General features: G+C 38.4%; 1 protein-coding gene across 7 annotated transcripts in view; it reads right to left on the bottom strand.

The window, feature by feature from the left end:
* The window catches only part of NUMB (numb homolog (Drosophila)), a 205,435-nt gene that overhangs the window by 45,557 nt on the left and 143,981 nt on the right, over window positions 1-15,897 (bottom strand). For 4 of the 7 annotated variants that reach the window (XM_011949606.1, XM_011949610.1, XM_011949607.1 and 1 more), the window contains 2 exons: window positions 8,314-8,388; window positions 1,252-1,284 (listed from right to left, as the gene is read on the bottom strand). In XM_011949606.1, the coding sequence (XP_011804996.1) occupies window positions 1,252-1,284; window positions 8,314-8,388 (108 nt within the window). The remainder of the gene's footprint in view (window positions 1-1,251; window positions 1,285-8,313; window positions 8,389-15,897) is intronic. The other 3 variants (XM_011949608.1, XM_011949613.1, XM_011949609.1) reach the window with 1 other exon arrangement.

The raw sequence follows: 15,897 nt of genomic DNA, 5'->3' as shown, positions 1-15,897 counted from the left end.
AATACTTCAAATGTATTTACATTAGTATAAAGGTGACCTAAGTTAGAACAAGAAAATGTAAAAATGAGTTACATTTAAACATTTAATTGAGAAGGAAATGTAAATTATTTGTTCTTTAAAACAAATTTCCAAAATGACAAAACCATGCAGCAGAAAAAAAATTGTAGGATTTTGTTAATCACATAAATCATTAGTAATTTATACTGTTATCTAATGACAGTATTTTTTCTCTCATACTGTCTCAGTCTGAATTAGTTTTAGCACTTACTCAAAATTAAGGATAAACTTGGATACAAAATATATTCAGAAATATATTTACTGATATTAGTACAGCCACCCCATATATTCTTAAATTTAGGGAGATATGAACATTGAATAATCATTATTTGAAAAGCACCTACATAAACAACATTCTACATATGACAGATATTTGGTAGGCTAATAATTAAGATACTTTTTCTTAGATTAGCAATGCAGGTTAAAAATCATAGCAGAATCCACTTTCATTTCTCCTGAAATTTAATTTAGATTGGAAAAAATAATTGCACTGAATGTAAACTTTGGGGTATATTTAATTTTTACTTAAATATTTCTTTCAATTTCCCTGTGAATATTGGGCATCATGTAAAATCCACTTGTTACAAATATTGCTAATATTTTAATATAAAGAGTTTACAAGACCAAATAATATTATTTTAATACCTACTGTTGAGGAGATAATCCTCTTTTAACCTACTTGATTCATTTATTGGAATTTCTTTATTTTTTTGAGACAGCGTCTTACTCTGTCACCCAAGCTGGAGTGCAGGGGCATGATCTCGGCTCACTGCAACCTTCACCTCTTGGGTTCATCGATTCTCCTGCCTCAGCCTTCCGAGTAGCTGGGATTACAGGTGCACATCACCTGTACTGTATTTTTGGTAGAAACAGTTTCATCATGTTGGCCAGGCTGGTCTCAAACTCCTCAGGTGATCCACCTGCCTCGGCCTCCCAAAGTGCTGGGATTACAGACATGAGCCACCATGCCCAGCCTATTTATTGGAATTTCTTAGAATCATCAGATTTAGTATCAGTAGATCCACTGATAATATTACGGATAGCAACTTCCTAATTCATTAATTTCCATATACAGTCAAACCAATTCCTGTATTATAAAGAAACCAAAGCTGTGCTACTTTTAAAAAATATGTCAGTGCTACACTAGGGGTGTAACTCCTTATAAAGCAAGCATGAATGTGGCATCAAACTTACTTTTCCAAAGAAGCCTTTGAAGAACTTCCTTTCCTGGAGGAACAGGGGGACAAGTCGAGTGCTATTATTGTATGGCCTAAATGTCCCAGAGTTTCACACCAATAAGCACATACAGAAATTGGGGAAAGGAAAAAGTGGGAGAAGGGGTGGGAGTGAGTTTCAAAGAGTTATCCATACCAGGAGTGACAGGGAAAAAGGAAGGGTGCATGAAAATGCAGGGAAACACATTGGATGGCCTAAGAATCTATGGAAAGAGTGAGAAGAAATCAGAACCTGTATCCATGCAGAGCACCAAGTTAGTTTAGTAATCGCTGTTTACATTTAAAACAGAGATCTTCCAAATTTGGCAGCAGAGAAAAAGATAGGGCATACTGGTTTGGTGAGATTTGCATTTTAAATTTTATAATAGTGAATAGAAAATAGAAGACTGGTTCCATATACATTTTTTAAGTTTAAAATTGGTGGTCAACTATGTGAAAGTCATCAATTTTTAAAAAGTCCACATTCAAATGACCACATAATCACAATAAAAATGCAATACATAAAATTAAATGAGTATGCATCAAAGGTCCTTGTCACACTTTTTCGTAGTGAGTAAGATGTCACTTAGAAACTCCATACCACTTAAGGGGAGCTTGACCATTGGCTTTCCATTAACTTACATTAGTATCAATCTATATGTACATGTGTGTTGATCAATTTCACAACATACATAAGGAAATAACATGTATATTCTATTCCAGACACAGAATAAATTATCTATTAAGGTTACAAGGCTAATGCTCATGCAAGAGCTGAGAAAACATGTATTTTAAGAACCAAATGATGTCTGTGGGCTACAACTGAAATTTAAGAAACAGCGTTTTGTTTTCTTTATAAAAGCTATTGTTTATTATTATTTGGTTTTTGTTTGTTTGTTTTTTGAGACAGAGTCTCACTCGTCACCCAGGATGGAGTGCAGTGGCATGATCTCAGGTCACCACAACCTCTGCCTCCTGGGTTCAAGCAATTTTCATGCCTCGGCCTCCTGAGTAGCTGGGACTACAGGTGTGCACCACCACATCCAGCTGATTTTTGTATTTTTAGTAGAGACAAGGTTTCATCATGTTGGCCAGGCTGGTCTCGAACTCCTGACCTCAAGTGATCTGCCTGCCTAAGCCTCCTAAAGTGCTGGAATTGCAGACATGAGCCACTGCACCAAACCTAAAAGGTGTTATTTTAAAATAAACTTGCATTGACATTTATAAGTATACAATTCTGAAACTATCTGGTTAACAGAGGCATAACTATCTATGGTATCGGCACCAATTTTTAAGCACCATTTATGAAAACTGGGCACCAATTAAAATCTGTAGAATTTACACAAATTAGATGGGTTTCAATGCACACAAGCTAGATTTAACTTTACATTTCCTAGCTGTGGTTGAAATATACTTTAAGCCTCTACTTTTTATAATCATCAGTTTTTAATGTTGGATAAATGTCTAGGAAAAGATAATTGCACTGAAATTTGACTCTTTTACACAGTCCATAAACTGTTCAATGCTCTCCAACACTGGAAAGTTTGTTTTCCCCCGTAAGCTTTGAAAATCACAAACGGCAAAAAATATTTCCACAAAACATTTTGAACTGCGACTGGAAAAATAATAAAGTAATTGGGTAGTTATCACAATAAGACTAGATTATTTCTGCTGCCAAGTTTGGTGACCCTAGTTTTGTTAGACTATGAATAACCATAAGCTTTCAAGGATGCAGCCAAAGTTAAGATATTCACCAATCTTGAGGGACAGGAAGGTGAAGGAAGGAGATTGTTAATATTTAATTCAGCTCCTAGAAAAGCTATTGTTAAACATTGAGCTTTCCCTCTTTATATAAAATACCCAACATGTTAATGAAAAAAGTTGGCATGCAAAATTCATAAAAAGACAGTTATTAAAGAATAATAATGTTCTTTTAAAAAACATTTGTTATCATTCTTTTACCTGCTAAAATAAGAACATATATTAAAACAAATATATCAAATAGTGAATAAGAAAACAACATATTAGAAACTGGTAGTATAATGAAACTAGTCTAAAACTAAGACAGAGGGAGAGACATTTAAGAAACAATGGGAAGAAATGACCTTTTTTAAATGAAGGGCATCTTGGACCAGAGTTAAGCAAGATAATCAAAGGCCTTATACACTTTTTCTGGAATTGGCTGATATATGACAATATTCCTCATCCTGCGGCTGATATGCCATAAAGGCAGTAACAATGGGCAATAGTGGTTTCTGTCATTTATCCTATAGAAGCTAAGTACCAAAGTAGCTAATCAGTGAAGTTACGTGACAAAGTAAATTAGTTGAAAATAGCTGTCAATAACTTTACACACAGAAAGTTAAAAAAATTAACATATTTATGCTCTGAGGAGCATGTTTTTAAAACCCTACCTTGTTTAGTTACAGTAGTTTTTCATTTGAGCATATCAAGTATGCAGATGAATTCCCATTGAAGTTAATGTAATTCTAAATTTTAAGAGAGTATATTGGGGAAAAACACTTGCAAATTATCTCTTTTCTCAATTGTTCACAAATTTAAAAAGCACTAGAAGGCGGAATGGTGGCTCATGCCTGTAATCCCAGCACTTTGGGAGGCCCAGGCAGGTCGATCACCTGAGGTCAGGAGTTGGAGATCAGCCCGGCCAACATGGTGAAACCCCATCTCTACTAAAAACACAATTAGCTGGGTGTGGTGGCGGGCACCTGTAACTCCAGCTACTCTGGAGGCTGAGGCAGGAGAATAGCGTGAACGCCGGAGGCGGAGGTTGCAGTGACCTGAGATCGTGCCATTGCACTCCAGCCTGGGTGACAGAGCGAACCTCTGTCTCCAAAATAAATAAATAAATACGTAAAAAGCACTAGAAATGTTAAATTTTTAGTTCAAAGATTATTCACTAGATGAGTTGGTGGTATAGTGAAGAGCACAGCTGCCTTCCAAAGATCATTCACATGGTAGGTTTAAAATGCTTGTTTTAAACAAAATGTTACTTAACTGGTACATCTGAACTATTCTTTAAAATTTTAAGCTCTGGCATTCAAACTAATTTCAAAGATATCCTATTTCTTCTTTAATCCTCTGCAGGCTTATGTATCCTTATATTTGCTCCCACTTATTTGAAACTCTAAAAGGGAGCTTTATAATCTATAAAAAAAAAACCAAAAGTCTCCAGAAACATAGCATTTGGCACAATATAAGTATCTGGCAAAGTCAAGTTGTAGATCCTCATGGATGATTTTTAGATGAATGTTTGCTCAGAGAAATCAAAAGGCAACTAGAAATTTCTGCATAGTAAAAATACGAAAGGAAGACAAATATGAAAGGAAGACAAAAATGAGGAATACATGTGGCACACTATATGAGAACAGTATCCTAAGGACTTCCAACTTTCTGCAAGATTCTCAGTATAGCTCTAGAAAGAGTATTTAAAAGAAGCGGGAGGCCAGGCGTGGTGGCTCATGCCTGTAATCCCAGCACTTTGGGAGACTGAGGCGGGGGGATCACGAGGTCAGGAGTTCAAGACCACCCTGGCCAACACGGTGAAACTCTGTCTCTACTAAAAATACAAAAAATTAGTCGGGTGTGGTGGTAGGCACCTGTAATCCCAGCTACTCGGGAGGCTGAGGCAAGAGAATTGCTTGAACCCGGGAGGTGGAGGTTGCAGTGAGCCAAGATCGCACCACTGTACTCCAGCCTGGGTGACAGAGCAAGACTCTGACTCGGGGAACAAAAAAAGAATGGGGACATTTCATTGAGTATAAGAGGCCGGGCGCGGTGGCTCAAGCCTGTAATCCCAGCACTTTGGGAGGCCGAGACGGGCGGATCACGAGGTCAGGAGATCGAGACCATCCTGGCTAACATGGTGAAACCCTGTCTCTACTAAAAATACAAAAAAAAAACTAGCCGGGCGAGGTGGTGGGCGCCTGTAGTCCCAGCTACTCCGGAGGCTGAGGAAGGAGAATGGCGTAAACCCGGGAGGCGGAGCTTGCAGTGAGCTGAGATCCGGCCACTGCACTCCAGTCCGGGCGACAGAGCGAGACTCCGCCTCAAAAAAAAAAAAAAAAAGAGTATAAGAAACAGGAAATTTACTCCAGTGACCCAAAACTTCAATTCCATGTTTTTATAATACATGCCAGTGCAAAACTACATATAACATTTGCTCCAAATCTAGTATTTATCTGAAAAATTTTAAATAACTTCTTGATAAGAAGTCTAGAAATGGTCAATTTCCCCTCAAAGTTTAATAGTTTAAATATGTTTAGAAAACAATCACCAATATATCTAAAACTTTATTATTTATTTTTGTAGAGACAGGGTCTCACTATATTACCCAGGCTGGTCTCGAACTCGTGGCTTTAAGGGAGCCTCCCATCTCAGACTTCTAAGTAGCTGAGATTATAGGCGCAAGCTACTGTGCTCAACTTAAATCTTTCTTTCAGTCATTAAAAACCACAGGAAAATAAAGATCTTTAGAAATAAGCAAAACAGTTTTGGTAAACTTAAAACATTAGACATAATATTTGATTATGGTTATTGTAAGACTCAAGTTGACCACACATTGCAGATCAGATTGTATTCTGTATATTCATTCTAGAAATATTTTTTGAGTTACAACTACGTGCCAGCCACTGTTCCATGCATAGGTATAATTTTTAAAATGGCTATTTAGTTCCTAGTTCTGATGAATATAAAAACATTACATTTTATTATCTAAATAGTCCTATGCCTCAAGCAATCACACTTATAGTCTATTATCTTCTTGGTTTTTTTTTAAAAAAAGGTAAAATAAAACCAAAAAATCCATTGAAACATTAGTTTTAAAACTAGACAGTTAAATAGTGGCTATCTCTGGGATTGTAGGAAATTTCAGTTTATTTCTGTACTTTTTTGGTTCATTTGTATTTTATACAATAAACATATATTGCTTATATAATAAAGAGATATTTCTAATTAAAAGTATTTAAAAAAAAACAAAACTAGACAGTTAAGAGGATTAACTGCTCATTAAACAACAAAATACCATTTCTCAATATGTTCTGGGCAAACTTAAACCACCTCTAGCTTTTCCTTACTTACAGAGTGCACATGAAGCCATACTCTGAATCAAAAGACTTTCTAAAGGCTCATTCCACAGTGGCCATGTCACCATAAGTTGTGTAAACTATAAGATTTTAATAATTATTTATAGTTTGTTTCAGGGCTATCTAGTCTGTTCACTGATTTGTTTTCAGTGATTACTATAAAATATTATTTAATGGGCAAATAACTGCATTACTTTAAAAAAATGTTCTTCGCTAAAATCATCTTGTCTGTGTATTTATTCAGTTGAGACAAAGGCTCATTGTGTCGCCCAGGCTGGTCTCAAACTCCTAGACTCAAGCAATCCTCCTACCTCAGCCTCCCGAGTAACTGATATTTTATCATTCTTCTAGATGAACCCAGAATTATCTTGTTAAAGAAATTAAATTTTTACTTCTCTTTTAAATTTGGTTTTGACAAAATGGAAAATTAAATTATCTGAGACTTTGTTTAACTGGGGAATATATTTAGGTTGCCACGGAAGGTCTACAAACTATAATTTCATGTACCGTAACACAAGGTCTCCTTAACGTAAATGACAGATTGGAGAGCATAGATAAGACTAGCAAAGGCTTGAATCATTTAAGAATTTTAATGATCAAAATCTGAGATAAAGAGTATGTATAGGTATATATGTATGTATATATGTGTACGTATGTCTGTATCTTTTTAAAAAATTTTTTAGTTCTTTGTATATTATAGCCAGTTACTTTCTCCTTTCCCTTCTATGACAGATTCAGGTTTTTATTCCAAAATTAAATCTACCTCTCTGACTTGGTTGCTTCCTTAATTTTATATATTTTATATTCAGGAATTACAGATAAGAAGCAATACAGACTATGCCAAGAAGCAGAAAAGTTCTGATTACGAAGCAAATTGAGGGAAAGAAGCATACATTAGTAGTCAAACTTGTGGCAGCCCACCATACCAGTAAACCCAAAGCAATATGTATTTAAGGCGGTTGGGGCCAGAGCATGCAGAAGTAATGCTTAAAGCTTTCACAGCAAAGTGGGGAAAGGCCACATATTAGGAGGGTTGTGAAGAGGGCTATCAGAGCTATGGAACATGCCTCAAACCTATGGAAAATCTGAAATTAACACTTTGAATCCTTATGAATTCTGAACTCGTTCTCTCCTTTCACTGAATACACAGGCATGTGCCTGGGATGTGTTCTATGGCATAACAGGCAGAGGAAACATTAGTTATCCTGGGAAAGGGCTCTCTACTTCAAGTGTGCTAAAGTTTATGTAAAAGGCAGTAGAAACAGACTGTTTATGTTAGAGGTGTATAGCAAAGAAAACTGGGGAGTAGGAGTTAAGATAATAGTAAGAAGTTCCCAAAAAGGAAACCTCACCAGGCATCAACACAGGTATCTCTATCCTCTAGTTTTCCCCAGGAAGCTATTTTTTATAGTATATTTAAAACCCATAATTTATAGCCCAGTTATCACAGTTAGGTTAAAATGTTAACTGTAACAGTTTTATCCTAGTCTTAGAATACTATTCTTCTATCAGATTTCATAACTTTTGTTTCATATGGGTTATAAATCAAAAGTACCTTTAGGATAATATCTGCCCTAAATTGAAACGGCTCGTCTTATAATTTATACCATTGGATGGACAACATGAGATGCTTTTAAATTTTTTAATTATTATTTTATTATTTAAGAAAAATTTTTTGAAATTAATAGAGACAGGGTCTCGAAATGTTGCCCAGGCTGGTTTCAAACTCCTGGTCATGCAATCCTCCTGCCTCAGCCTCCCAAAGTGCTAGGATTATAAGAGTGAGCCACCGTGCTTGGCTGAGATGCTCCTTATTAGCAAGCCCACATCTTTTTAACAGAAACACAGTTTTTACTGGGTCACTAAAATTTACTGAGCAAAATCTTTTAAGAAAATATTGACAGCATATAGATCAACACTGGCAACCATCAAATACATACAGCTTTCAATCTTTTTACAGCATCTTCACAGATGTGCATTCCTCTTGATTCATCAACTTCTACATGGCCAAGGTACTGTAGAAAAAAATAAAAAGTTAGGGCTATTGCTATGTTTACCAAGTAGCTATATATAGTAAGCATTATGTGAAAATTGAATACAGGTTGAACATTCCAGATCTGAAAAAATTTGAAATCTGAAACACTTCTGGGTGTCAAGCATGTTGGATAAGAGACACACCACCTGTATTGAAATTCCTACACTCAAGAAATACACAGCCATTGAAAAAGAGTTCAGATAATGTAACTTTACATATTCTCAGTGTCCTCATAGGAATAAGATTTAGAATAATTATTTCAAAAAGGTGTTATAGGTGAGTAAGTGAAGAAGTACACAGTAGGCACTAAACATTACCTGAATCTAATATCTTAATCTAATTACCTGGATCTGAAGCATAATAGCCTATGCTAGACACAGTTACCATGTCTTTACACATAAAAGTAATCCTAAGACAAAGTATATATACATATCTTTTAAAAAGCACAAACAAAAATGATAGTTTTTCAAAGACTGAAGAAATTGCACACTCCTTTTATGGGGAGCATAATATAAGAGCAAGGCAGATTACCAAAACAAATTTTATGAATATTACATCTGAGCTGTAAAACATACATAAAATTTGAAGAGGCAAAAATTGAAAGGTTGAAAGACTATTTTAGGCTGAGAGAATTACATAAAGTTATAGATGTGGAATAGGATAACTATGTATCGGTGCTGGGACTCAGAACACATTATCCTGAAGTATGGTGTGGAATGCTTTGAACTAAAAAAGAACCAAGGTCTGACCTTCTCTTGACCTCCTGACTCTTAACTCCTCCTTCTCCTCCCGAAGAGCAGGAGGGGCTTTCTCTGAAGTTCTCTTATCTGCCCAAAGATAGATCCTTCAAAAAGAAGCTCAATTGTTATATATGCCCTCCCTGGGAATCTTATCAACTAGGGTAGATTAACTGTATCACAGAAGAAGAGACTAAAGTTCAACACCCCAGACTTTGTCACAGGCTATCACCTATTCTTCTGAGGGCTGCTCCAGACAACTTGTATTATAGGAGAGACTTTTTATCTGCACAACAAGGCAAGCTTTGCTCACCGTGCATTTCCTCCCCTCATATTCCCAAAGGTTGTCACCACCTCCCCTAAGGTCCTATTCCTTTCTGTAGCTCAGGATGCCATAAAAATGTCAATCATCTGGACTTCATGTTTGATATTTTGTGAGACTCTTATGTACAAACATGTAATAAATTTCTGTTTTTTTCCTGCTAATTTATCTACTGTCAGTTTATCTCACATAGGCAAATACTGAATGGTCAAAGGGTAGAGGGAAAGTTCTCTTCTCCTCAGCATCAATGAATATTCTTGTTTGGTTTGAATATGAAATCTATGCAGCTGGGGAATTGAAGTACTAAAATAGTCAGCACTTAACCCTAGAGACAATGGAGAGCTAACAAAAAAAAAAAAATTTTTTTCAAGGTAGTAATATGATTCAAGGTCTGGTTCCAGGTAATAGGGAGTGGACACATTACACCCTGTTCCTCCCACTGACTGAAACCATAAAACCTGAACAGAATTCATGGAACAGGTACTTAAGCTTTCTGAAAAGTAAACAGAAGATGAATCAGAGTAGAATACCAGAATTCAAAGTACTATGGAAATGGCAAGGAATTTACCTCCCCTTTCTCTCTTTGGTACCTCCAGACTGAGAAAGTAACTTTTATCTGAGGAATGCAAGTCCTTTTAATTATCAGGTCAATAAGAGACATTAAAATGAGACCGCAATCACGCTCTACTACCCACTTTGACCTACGTATCCCTCTCCTGAAAATGCTTGCTACTGCCACAAGTAGCTAGAAATTTAACCTAATAATGTCACACCAGACACTATAACCCACACCCTACCTATTGCTTAACAATGTATAGCCAATCACTAGTCAATGTTATTTCTTTAAACCAACGAGAATTCCTGATACACAACTTTTTATCAGCCCACTCCCTGTCCCCTTCTTTTGCTTTTAAAAATCCGCTTGCTTGCTGGGTATGGTGGCTTAAGCCTGTAATCCCAGCACTTTGGGAAGCCAAGGTAAGAAGATCATTTGAGGCCTAGAGTTCAAGACCAGCCTAGGCAACATAATGAGACCCTGTCTCTACAAAAATAAAAAAAAATTAGCAAACACCTGTAGTACTAACTATTCAGGAGGCTGAGGCAGGAGGATTGCTTAAGCCCATGAGTGCAAGGCTGCAGTGAGCTATGATCATGCCACAACACAAAAGTCTGGGTGATAGAGAGAGACCTTGTCTCTAAAAACCAAAATGAAATGAAGACAACTTAAAAAAAAAAAAAAAACCCACCTACAGGTGCTAATTGAAGGGTACATCCAGGGCAACTTGAATCTATGCTTCTGGGTTGCAATACTCAACCTTGGCCCAAATAAACCTTCTACTTACATTAATTTTGCCTCAGCTTCTTCCTTTAGGTTGACAAGCCTGAACTTAGCACAGTCAGAAATCCAAAAGCGAGTGCTGTGATACAGAAAGATGTCTGGGAAAACCTCTCTAGCTCTGGTTTGAGGACCAGGAAATGGAACTCCTAAAGCTCAGAGACAGTACAGGAGTACCCCTTTCTTTTATTGGTTCTCTCACATCTCAGCCACCAGGAAATCCTGTGATGGTGTGGTGGCAGGGGAGGTAGCAACAAAAGAAACCTGTAGGAGCCACACCTCTAAGGCAGGGGGACCTACCTCTCTGTTTAGTAGAAGGGTGGTTCCAGGAAGATGGGGCCAATCCCCCTTTTGCTTTTTTCCTTCTCTCTGATCTCCTGCCATTTGACCCCAAATACAAGTGAAATTGTGGGACTTCATGGTAGTGCAGAACAACCAGAGCCCCAGGTTTCTGGCTAGAGAACAAGAAAGGGGAACTCCAGGGAACCAGAAAGCACCAAAGAAGGCACAGGAGGGGAGGAGCTTGAGAAAGACCATGAATTTGTTGTGAATTCCTAGGCTCACCCTGCAGCTACACAGGTAAGAATCTGATCCTAATTAGCATACCCAGGATTTTGACAGCTGAACTAATGTACAGACCAAACTGGTTCCCAAACTGACCCCTAGGTGACATACACACAGAATAGATCAGAATAGCACCGCAGATCAGAATAGCATTGCAGAGGCTTTGAAAACTAAACTGATGGCCAGGCATGGTGGCTCTTTGCCTATAATCCCAGCACTTAGGGAGGCCGAGGTGGGTGAATCACTTGAGGTCAGGAGTTTGAGAACAACCGGGCCAACATGGCGAAACCCCATCTCTACTAAAAATACAAAAATTAGGCCGGGCGCGGTGGCTCAAGCCTGTAATCCCAGCACTTTGGGAGGCGGAGACGGGCGGATCACAAGGTCAGGAGATCGAGACCATCCTGGCTAACACGGTGAAACCCCGTCTCTACTGAAAAATACAAAAATCTAGCCGGGCGAGGTGGCGGGTGCCTGTAGTCCCAGCTACTCGGGAGGCTGAGGCAGGAGAATGGTGTAAACCCGGGAGGCGGAGCTTGCAGTGAGCTGAGATCCGGCCACTGCACTCCAGCCCGGGCAACAGAGCAAGACTCCGTCTCAAAAAAAAAAAAAAAAAAAAATACAAAAATTAGCCAAGCAGGTGCCTGTAATCCCAGCTCCTCGGGAGGCTGAGACAGGAGAATCGTTTGAACCTGGCAGGTAGAGATTGCAGTGAGCCAAGATCGCCCCATTGCACTCCAGCTTGGGCAACAAGAGAGAAACTCCGTCTCAAAAAAAAGAAAAAAAAAAAGGATAAGAAAAAGTAAACTGAACTGATATTGGAACCACATCCTGCAGAAAGTAAGAACTTGTAGCCTGAGACCTAACTGGACTGACCAGCATAGGAAATGTTAATTAAAAAGGAATTAACATTTACTGATTACCTACTATGTGCCAGAAACTGTGCTGGATGTTTTATATATTTTGTCTAACCTAATAACTACTCAGAAAGGTATGTTTGATCACTTGATTTTAAAACTGAGGAAAGGAAATGAGGTTCAGGAGTGCTGAATAACTTTCCCAAAGTCATACACACAGCTAGTCGGGAAAGAATATGGTTTACATTCATGATTTCAAAGTCCAAAGGTCTCACACTTGACTTTACCACAATTCAAGAAAGCTTTTCCTGATTTTTCATTCTTATTATAAGGAAATTTAAAAAACAACAGGTTCTTTCCACCACATTGTTTCCTACAATTTTTTAAAATAAAAGTCACTTCCCTGGCAAATTCTTCCTCTGGCAGGGCTGAAACTATCAATTACAAGTGAGCCTCTCTGAAAACTCAGTGAAAACATCTAAAATAAGTTCATCATTATTCATACTCTCTCATTTCCTCTCAACTTACAGAATTTCCACTTGGAAGAGAATTATTATTTTTTTAAGACAGAGTCTCACTCTGTCGCCAGACTGGAGTGCAGTGGTGCAATCTCAGCTTACTGCAATCTCTGCCTCCCGGGTTCAAGCGATTCTCCTGCCTCAGCCTCCCGAGTAGCTGGGACTACATGTGCGTGCCACCACGCCCAGCTAATTTTTGTATTTTTAGTAGAGATGGGGTTTCACCATGTTGGCCAGGCTGGTCTCGATCTCTTGACCTCATGATCTGCCTGCCTCAGCCTCCCAAAGTGACTACAGGTGTGAGCCACCACTCCTGGACTTGAAAAGAATTATTAATATGAGGCTGACTAGGAGGCTTAATGACATTTTGGAATATGGTGCTGTAAAAGTACATCATCACTGAGCAAAACTAAAAAGATAGTTAAAAATCTAGTATCTGTAATTTCTGAGTAAGACTGGTTCTTAGAGATGACTCTAGTTCATATACATGGTCCTGTAGGGCATAGGTTTATTCATTTTTTAAAAACATACAGTAAAATTCACTCTTTTTGGTTTAGAGGTCTATGAGATATGACAAATATATACAGCTGTATAACTACCACCACAATCAAGTTTGATCACCCGCAAAAATTCCCTCATGATGCCCATTTGTAATCAACACTTCCCCCTGCCCTCCCCCACCACACCCAGTCCCCAGCCTCAGCAACTACTGATCTGTTTTCTATTCCTATAATTTTGCCTTTTAAAGAATATCATATTGGCTGGGCGTGGTGGCTCACGCCTGTAATCCCAGCACTTTGGGAGGTGGAGGTAAGTGGATCACTTGAGGTCAGGAGTTCGAGACCAGCTTGGCCAATACAGTGAAACCCTGTCTCTACTAAAAATACAAAAATTGGCTGGGCGTGGTGGCAGGCTCCTGTAGTCCCAGCTACTCAGGAGGCTGAGGCACAATAATTGCCTGAACCTGAGAAGCAGAGGTTGCAGTGAGCCAAGGTAGCGTCACTGCACTCCAGCCTGGGAGACAGAGCGAGACTCCATCTAAAAAAAAAGAATGTCATATAAATGGAATCATACAGTATATGCTCTTTTAGCACCGTGTAGTATTTCATCATATGCATATATCACTATGTGCTCTTTTACCACCAAGTCATTATTTCATCATATGCATACATCACTATGTTTATCCAATCACCAGTTGAAGTATATCTTGGTTATTTCCGGTTTTGGTGATAATAAAACCATTATACTATTCCTTTATAGGTTTTCATATAAGAAATTTGGTCATATGGTAATTGAATATCTGACTTTATAAGATACTCTTTCCCAAAATGTCTTCACCATTTTACCTTCCCACCTGCAATGTATGAGTTCCAGTTGCTCAGCAATTGGTATTGTCTTTTTATTTTTAAGCCATTCTAATAGGTACATAGTGGTATCTCTTGCCTTTTTAATTTGCATAATATCCCTAATGACAAATAGTTCTCGGCATCTACTTAACCACATCTTTTTTTGTTTTTATTTGTATCCACATCTTATTTGATGAAGTATCTGCTTAAATTTGTCTATTCTAAAAAAATTGTCTTATTTCTTTCCTGTTGGGTTTAGAGAGTACAGATTTAGTATGGTATCCCAGGTGTTCAGCCTTGTCTACTATATTAAGTTAGGGTTTTCCAGAGAGACAGAACCAATAGGATGGATGGACAGATGGATGGTCAGACGGATAGATGAACAAATGCTTACTACAGGAATTGGCCATGCAATTATGGAGGATGAGAAGTCCCATGACAGGCTATCTGCAAGCTGGAAACCCAGGGATACCAATAGTGTGGTTAAGTCCAAGTCCAGAAGTCTCAGAACCAAGGAAGCTGACAATACAACTCTGAGGCTGAAGGCCTGAGATCCTGGGTATGCTGCTGGTACAAGTTCCAGAGTCCAAAGGATGGACAGCCTGGAGTCCTAATGATTTTCCATGCATATATTTTATAATCTCTTCTATGGTCTGTTATCTCAAGGTCTTACAGTGCTAATTCTCTTGTTGTCTCTTATTGTATAATCCTTTATTATATCTGCTAATTATTCCTACATATGATTTATAACATTTAAAAAGTTATAAGGTCATCTTTACTGATGCTAAACTTTTTGGGGGGAATTTCATGCATTCTGGATTATGAAATTTGCTTCTAGGCCAGGTGCAGTGGCTCACGCCTGTAATCCCAGCACTCTGGGAGGCTGAGACGGGAGGACCACGAGGTCAAGAGATCGAGATCATCCTGGCTAACACCGTGAAACCCCGTCTCTCTTAAAAATACAAAAAATTAGCCAGGCGAGGTGGCGGGCACCTGCAGTTCCAGCTATTCGGGAGGCTGAGGCAGGAGAATGGCGTGAACCCAGGAGGTGGAGCTTGCAGTGAGCTGAGATTGTGCCACTGCACTCCAGCCTGGATGACAGAGCGAGACTCCGTCTCAAAAAAAAAAAAATTGTTTCTAAAAGGTGCCTGATATGGTTTGGCTCTGTGTTCCCACCCAAATCTCACCTTGAACTGCAATAATCTCCATGCATCGAGGGCAGGACGAGGTGGAAGTAACTGGATCATGGGGGCAGTTTCCTCCATGCTGTTCTCGGGATAATCAGCTAGTCTCATGAGATCTGATGGTTTTATAAGCGTCTGGCATTTCCCTTGCTGGCTCTCATTCTCTCTCCTGCCACCCTGTGAAGAGGTGCCTTCCACCATGATTGTAAGTTTCCTGAGGCCTCCCCAGCCATGAGGAACTGTGAGTCAATTAAACCTCTTTTCTTTATAAATTACCCAGTCTTGGGTATTTCTTCATAGCAGCATGAGAACGAACTAATACAGTACCCCAGCCGTATTACTATCCTAAGAGCTATTTTATATTAATATGGGGATTCTTATACCATGTAGGTTATGATATATGAAGTCCAAACCTAGGATTTCAGTTTTTTCTAGGAGGCTCCTTTTTTTCCATTTGAGTCCAGGCAAGCTTCTTTTTCTGCTTTTTTTTTCTAGTTCTCTATTTCATGGATTGTAGAGCCCATTGGAGGTTCTGGTTCTATGCTGGGTTCTCAGTTCTAATTATCTGCTTTGTATAAGTCCAGTGCCTTCAAATTGGATGGTGAAACCAAAGACTTTAGCTAAT

This window comes from Colobus angolensis, unplaced genomic scaffold (assembly GCF_000951035.1).
Source record: "Colobus angolensis palliatus isolate OR3802 unplaced genomic scaffold, Cang.pa_1.0 Scaffold3, whole genome shotgun sequence".
Classification (NCBI taxonomy): domain Eukaryota; kingdom Metazoa; phylum Chordata; class Mammalia; order Primates; family Cercopithecidae; genus Colobus; species Colobus angolensis.
The sequence above is the reverse complement of the archived record's forward strand: the minus strand, read 5'-3'. Positions and strand labels throughout refer to the sequence as shown.